This window comes from Cryptomeria japonica, chromosome 1 (assembly GCF_030272615.1).
Source record: "Cryptomeria japonica chromosome 1, Sugi_1.0, whole genome shotgun sequence".
In the NCBI taxonomy this organism is placed as follows: Eukaryota; Viridiplantae; Streptophyta; class Pinopsida; order Cupressales; family Cupressaceae; genus Cryptomeria; species Cryptomeria japonica.
In genome coordinates this window covers 493,929,992-493,937,868 of record NC_081405.1, presented here as the reverse complement: position 1 = coordinate 493,937,868, position 7,877 = coordinate 493,929,992, and the positions used below count along the sequence as shown (strand labels likewise).

The 7,877-nt window shown below is 38.2% G+C and overlaps 1 protein-coding gene across 1 annotated transcript; it reads right to left on the bottom strand.

Moving 5' to 3' along the window:
- Nucleotides 1-3,611: 3,611 nt before the first annotated feature.
- Nucleotides 3,612-7,324, bottom strand: LOC131073493 (pentatricopeptide repeat-containing protein At3g09650, chloroplastic). Its single transcript, XM_058009926.2, has one exon. The coding sequence runs from the start codon at nt 7,158-7,160 to the stop codon at nt 4,983-4,985; it is 2,178 nt and encodes a 725-aa protein (XP_057865909.2). The 5' UTR covers nt 7,161-7,324; the 3' UTR covers nt 3,612-4,982.
- Between the last annotated feature and the right edge of the window lie 553 nt (nt 7,325-7,877).

Here is a 7,877-nt window from a genome sequence, read left to right as displayed (position 1 = left end):
ATTCAAGGTGCAAATGAAGGGCTTACAACCGATTCAAGATACAAATTGATTAACAAAGAAAATCGCCATCCTCTAATCAACAATAGGTCGACTAATAACCTAAGTGTTGAGTGCCCAATAAACAAACAAATCAAAATATATTTTTTAATGAAAGTTGGCCTATGTGGGAATTTGAAATGAAAGGTGGCAACTCTATTTTTTACGCCTATATAAGATGACATTCAATTTCATTTTCAAACATCACTCAGGCAAAATTTGATCTACAAGTACAAAACATAAGCAAGTTTGTCTTCATCAACGATTTTGAAGGGCAATTTTCATCTTCAGGCCAGTGATTTGAACAAAGGAGAACAATGACTTAAGCAAAGAATTTTGATCATTTCATTGATCAAAATAAACATTTAAGAGGGGCAATTTGAATTAGGAGCATTCTAAGCCTGACCTGAAAGATTATCAGTCCAAATCAAGAGCAGTATAGATGAAATTTGGTGAACTTGTATGCGTCATCCGACCTATAGCAAGCACAAAATCAAACATATGGGAGTGAAAGGTAAGTGAAGTTAATATTTGTTTTTTGATCCCCTTTTGTTTGCTTTGCAGGTGACTAAGGAAGAAATCAAGGACAAGTCTGATTGTAAGAGAATCAGAATAATGCTCCAAAGGGGTAGTTCAACATCAAGATCAAGTTCAAAACATGCAATGCAAAGATCAAAGACCTTGACGCATGAAAGAAAGATAGCTCATTTGATGAAGAAATATTTTACAATCTTGAATTCCCTTCGGGAATCCAAGAATCAAAGTCAATACATTGAGGAGTCAAATCCAACCAAATGCACCATTCATCAAGTGGATCATTAATAAGAGAAGATCAACTATCATCATCACATTAAGCAAACTGAATAATGTTGATCATCAAGAGATATTGCTCAACATTCCTTCATGATGACATATCAAGTCTACAAGCAAGTTGAGATCGCATCCTAGTCATCATTCCACCAATCAAAGGAATTCCACGTCGGCATGTTCAGATGCAATGCACCTGGTTCATCCTATAAGGCACAAACTTTAAGCTACCTAACCTCATTTTCTATTGGTTCACATTTAATATTGAGTCCAAATGTAATTTTCTCATTGGTCATAGGAGTTTGTTGTAACAAACCCTAATTAGGGTTTTCCATTTTGTAATCTTGGCCATTGATTGTGAATCAATCCGAGCCATTGAATTGTATTGAGAGCACTATAAAAGGCTCAAATCTCGCATTTGTAGGGGTGAATAGAGAATAATAGCAAGACACTAAGAGTAGAAGAATAGTTAACAATTAGACTAGAAATTAGATTAGGAGAAGGCAAAGATTGTTGCCAAAATCTTGTTGTAAAAAGCATATGATTTCATTGAAGCTATGGTGAATTAATGTGTCATTTCAACAAGTTGCATGGTCTCTACTTCTCAATTCATTTTTATGTTGATTAGATGAATGAAAGGAATTGTGAATGACTAGTGGTGAAATTTATTTATCCATACCACTAGCAATTTGTTGATTGTAAGTTTGCCTGGAGTGGTCAACTGGAATCCTTAAATGAGCTTAACTTGAATTGCTATTCACACCTTGATGGTATCCTTGTTGTTGAAAGTGATTTGAACATCACTTGCTTTCCTTAGAAGATCGTATTAAGCTTTGCAGAGTTGTTGCTTTGCATTTCAAAGCATAGCTTAGTTGAATTTCATCCAATCGTTCATTGTCTCTTGCATTCTTAGGGGTAGCGTAGTCCTAAACCCACCTCTTTTGCTCTTTTTTGATTCTCCAAGCAAGTAGTTAGAGTCTAAGTTCCAGCAATTCAAGCATTCAAATATTCAATGTAAGTCCCCTTGGATTACCAACAATCACATCGACCAACTGTGCTTATCCACACGTCGTGACCCGACATATTAATAACCTTGGAGTTGTCTCAAGTGATCCTTATGTGAATCTTCAACATTTGAGAGACTTTGATCAAGAGAGGATAAGATACTTTTGGGTATTTAATTATGTGTTTACATGTGCCTAAAAAACACATCAAGAGGTCTCAGTTAGGCATAGGGATGAGAAACGCTAAGGTGAGGGCCCCAAATGCGGTCAAAATTACAAAGGATGCAATTTTAGGACACTAAAAAAGCAAAGCAAATGCGGCAAAAAAAAAAATTGGGGCTTGAACAAAGACTTAACAACCATTAAACACTAAATTTCCACTTACAACCCGTCATTGCAGACTCTGCAAAACATTGCGAAGACTCTCCAAAAAACAAATGGTGCCCTCAACAACCACCAACGGCAGTATATAGCTTCAAAATCCCTAACCAAGTGGACATCATGCAAACTAACGATGCATCATGTTTTTCTCCCTCCCCTTTTGGTCGTGGCTTTTGTTCAATACCTTCGCAGATTCCAATATTATTATTTGTCTTTTCAAGATTACCTTGTCGTCCAAGGACACTATCGAAAAGTCCAATTTTAAAGCATACCATCGGCCGCATCTTCTCACCACGACACAATTGGCCATCTTGTCTTTGCTGCCACCCCGTGCCTCTCCCTGCGCGGCCATGCCATATCATGATACGTTATCATGCCATGGCCATGCCGTTTTGTGTGGAGAATAGCTAGTGGCAAGGTTTGGTGCATATTGATGTTGGATCTCCTAATCTTGAATCTCAATTCCTTGTACATAACTTTTCTTTAAGTGAATTACTTGTGAATTTCCTATTCTTGACTCTCAATGCCTTGCACATAACTTTTCTTTTAGTAAATTACTTGTGAATTTCCTATTATTGAATCTAAATGCCTTGCACATAACTAGTCTTCTTTTGGTCAATTACTTCTTAACCTAATACACTTAGAATCCATTAACAAAAGCATACTTAGTTTAAATGTAGATTATGGCAAACAATCTACTTCCTCTATTAAAAATGGTATTAAAAGGTCTACAGATATGGTTCCAAACCCTAAAAAAATTATAGACAGTAAGGTCAACAATGTACTTGAACATCACCCTCCTTAGATACTGATGTCAGCTAAACAAAGTCAAGATGAACATCACCGTCCATGGATGTTTTTGTGGTGAGAGGGTTCGTAAAGGGCCAAATAGAGGTGTATGTGTCATGAGGAAATTTAGGAGGTCATTGAGAAGACACCAAGAGCGGTGTGTATGGGGAAATGAGGGATCATCATGGGGATGCTATGAGGAAGATGATTTAGGATGCTAATTCATCTGTAAGAAAGTAATTAAGTTGGTGCACCCTGATCATGAATAGCAAGCATTAATGTGCCAAAGTGACTGAACAAAACAAAATATTAGTAACGTCGGTTTAAGATGTATGCGTAGTGGTGTCTACCTGTTAGGTTATGCCATTAGAACAACTCATTTGTTAAGGTGATATACAAGAGATTTCTGTTTAAAAACTTTTGAAATATAGAAAATACATTCTCAAACCGAATAGAGAATTTCAGAGAACAGCCTTCAGAAGAACAAACAACAATACAAATATATATAAATATACATCAAGTGAAAATTTGATAATAAGCTTTGATTCTAAATGCCCCGTTGTATTTGCCAAACTACATATGTATATGGTGACATTTATCAGAGAATTGTACAAGTGCTTATTTCTTTTTCAGTACTTACAAGGGATTGAAGTGCTTGCCAAGAGCATAAAAACACAAGAAGAACTAGAATGTCATTCAGATAGCAATGATCATAATAGCTCAATAATTATGCAATGATCTCAAAATACATTGAACTTGACTGCCGTGGATCTCTCTAAAATTCTTCAAAAATTAACTGATTAGTAGATTCATGTATTTCCCATGCTCTTTTGTCCAATGATCAGGTAATGCTACCCTTGTCAATCTTCCTTGATCTTCTAGAAAACTGTTCCAATGAACACATTCAAACCCTAAAGTCTCTGAAAACAAGAAATCTTCAAAAGTGTATCTAGCATACTGATGATTTTTCTTGAACTTCTTTTCAGTTTATGTTTACACCTGATCCGATACAAAGAATTTCATTATGATTGAATAAACACCAATCAGTAAGTCTTCTCAAACTCTGTCATACAATTAATAAAAATCTGTTTGCAGCTCATGCCAGTTCTGGAGGATTTTGTAACGTTTCTTCATCCTTTATTGCTCTATGACAAACTCTTTTGGATTCAGCTACAACAATCTTAGGGATGCCAATTCTTTAAAAACATTTTGTATGCATATTCTTAACAGATAATAATATTACTGATATTTAGAGAGGGAAAAATAATGTAAACGAGCAATCATCAAGCTTGTTTGGGACTTGAATGGTCAGTATATTTTGTAGCTCACAGCAATGCAGCCCCAATCTAAAGAACATGGAAGGAATGAAGTTTTCTTTGGTTCTCCTGAAGTCTGGCAGGCGACCAGGAGAATGATTCCCTCTATTAAAGGTGTGGACTGACTAACAGAGCCTGATTACCTCCTGTAGTCAGCAGTTCAAATCCTAAACCCATATTTGAATCATTCCATCCATTGTTTGTCAGAGAAAGCTTAATGTCGCCCTGCAGTGCTTAAATTGATGTCTGGAACCATATAACTTCCTGAGAGTTCTGTAAAGGAATATGACTTTTTGCTTCCCATCAAGACATCTTCAAGACAAAACCATTGAAAAGAAACTCAAACTTCCTCCTATCGTGGAAATTATAGACTCGACGAAAGATAGAATATAATGAATTGGACTTGGAAAGTTTTTAGACAATTAAAGAGTATATACTAAGACAGGTAGCAATCATTAACATCAAGAGACGCTAAAGCTTCATATTTTGGATCAGACATACATCCACGTCTACATATATATATTATGAACCACAAATATTATCTGTTCTCTATCCTCCCCTTGGATGAAAATACTAGAATTTGTCATTTAAATCAAGGATATCTGTTAATGAACAATGGACATTCTAAGAGCTTTCGGAGGTACTATTTTCATCCATCACTCTCCGTCTTCCATTCACTTTCATAATAGTTGTTAGGAAGACCCACCCAAAACTTGAAAGCTTCTAGTGCTCGTTTTTGTTCAGCTCTTCGAGCTTGCCGAGCTTGAGATGCATGTTTGCTGGTATATAGCCTTGAGTGCAGCTCAACAAACATGCGCTTATATTTGGTTTTGTTGGCTGGAATTCTCAGATACTCCATGCAAGCTATTACCTCCAAAGCTCTTTTGAAAAATGCCGCTCTGACACAAATGTCAACAAGTGAATCGAGAAGAAGTACATCAGGTTCGAGTGGTTTAATTCCACCCTCCCCACCTTTTGACATTGTCCTCTCCTTTATCTCTCTCCAGAGCACTAAAGCCTCACCCGGCTTTCCCGCTTTTGCGAAACCATTAATCAGACTTCCATATGTGGCCACATTGGGGTGCAATTTATGCTCTTTCATTTGGACGAAAGCCTTTTTGGCATCTTCTATCCACCCCGCCCTACAGTAACTTTCTATCAACATATTCCATGCAACTATATCTAATTTTACTCTAGGGTTCTTCTGCATTTCGTCAAACACTTTGGCTGCAAACTTTGGCTGCCCATTCATGGCAAAAGCCTTCACCAAAGTAGTATAGCTGATATTTGATGGAGGTATCCCAGCCTCCCTCATTTGATTGAAATATGAAAGAGCACCCACATTATCATCGATCCGAATGCACCCATTTATCAGAGTATTGTAAGTCACAACGTCTGGTGCAATCCCTGCTTCCTTCATGTCCTGCAACAAAATTTCAGCTTTCTGTATATCAAGCAATTTACAATAACCATTGAGCAGAACGTTATAAGTAATAATATTTGCAGGGACTTTATCGGACGCCATCTCTTGAAGGACTTTTCGGGCTTCATCCATTAAACCCATCCTTACAAAAGCAGAAATGGCAGTTGTGTAGGTTACTTCATCAGGGTGACTCTGCGAGTCATCTTCAGTCTGCATTGCCCTCAGCATCTGCACAACATCCTCCAATCTTCCCCATTGCATATAACCTTTCATCAAAATAGTGTATATCTCTGCATCCGGTTTGTAACTCCTCGGTAACAATAAATTTGCATCAGAGGCATCCTCATGGCAATCAACATCGAGCTCTTTCTCTGTTCCCATTTCCAGGGATCCGGAACGCCCAATTTTCACATTAGGTTCCCTCATAACGCTGCATATATCTCTTCTGCCTTCTCTCATAGCCTGAACCAGCCTTTCAGCCATTTCCAAGTCCCCAAACCCCACGTATGCTGCCACCAGAGAATGAAAGGTAGTACTACAGGGTTCTATATTTTCCCTCAAAATCTTCTCCATAACGCCAACCAACAAATCCTTCCTCTCAGCTCTTGCATACATTTTAATCATGATATTGTAAGTGAGAACATCAGGCTTCATACCAAACAAACCCATTTCCCCAATCAACATATGTGCCCTCTCCATATTACCACCAGTTGCACAGGCATTGAGAATGGCATTAAAAGCTCCTGTATCAGGCCTAACATTAACCGGAACCTCATCATTGAACACCCCATTTGTTTCCCTAATCCGTTTGCAAATTTCATAAAAAAGATCAATTGCAGATTCAAAGTCATGTGGGCACTTACCTAATCGGCTTATGACAGCACTCCACGCCTTAACATGGGGAAGGAGACCCGATTTCAGCATTAGTCTGATGACGGTTGCTCCGTATTGGGGAACTCCAGACTTGGCGGCAGCCATGGCTAGCAGCCCAAGTGAATTGCAATCCAGGAGGTGGAGCTTCTCCTCATTTTGGAGTCGCTTAACCACTGTCTGTGCCCTGCGGAATGCGAAGGCCGACCCTTGATATGAGAGTTGTGCAACCAGACGGCTCAGACATTTGCTGCTGGGGAGCTCACCCAATTGTTCCAGTATCTTCCAGGCATCCTCTGTTCTTCGTTCCTTGAGAGCTACTAGCATAGCATCCTCTTTCTTCTCCTTCACTACTATGGAATTCCCTGCAACTTCAACGCTCCCCTCACATTTTACTCTTACTTGCTTGGAATTATAATAATTTTGTTGTTTCCACCGCGTTGACTTAAAATTTGTGAAGATCGGACTGAACAGCAACTGCCCTCCTGCCTTAAAAGAAACTGAACAAGGGCAGCAATGATAAGGAAATTCCATGATCCTCAAAAACAAACTGTGGCATCAGCGTCTGGCATCAGTCTGCTCATGTCTCAAGGCGCCCGAGTCCAAGATTTTGTAAGGAACACTAGTATGATTGACTCGATGCACTCCACATATCTATAATAAGAAGTTCTAGAGCGTCGAGCAACTATCCTCAGCCATCCAAAGAACGGGAACGTGTCTCCTGATTGCCCCATCGAACACTTTTGACACATTTAGGAAATCCTTGTCTACCATCAAACATTATCTCTTTGATCTTGAATATGTAAAAATCTCGATTGAACAAAACACAATATTGATTTAAAAGAAGCTTAATTGGAAAGAAATAAAAGCACTCTTTTTTTAAAGATAATAAATTAGCAATTGCATCTTGGTGTGTATGTCGAAAAGATGTGGAAGGTTAATTAGAAATAAAACTAGTTTATTTTTTAGATGGATAGAGAGTCTGAGACATGTTTAGAGATAGATTAAAGAGAGGAAGATAGAGGTAGATATGGATACACAGGGGAAGAGAAAATAAAATAGGGAGGTAGAGGGAGAGAGGCATGGAAAGAGAGGAAGAGGTAGAGAGAAACAAATAAAGAGAAGTAGAAATAGACAACATATATATCAAGAGAGAGAGAGAGAGAGGAGCGGGTGGGTAGGTGATATAAGTAGAGTTAGAGGGAGATTTAGAGAGATGGGCATGGATATCGAGATATAGGTAGAGAGATA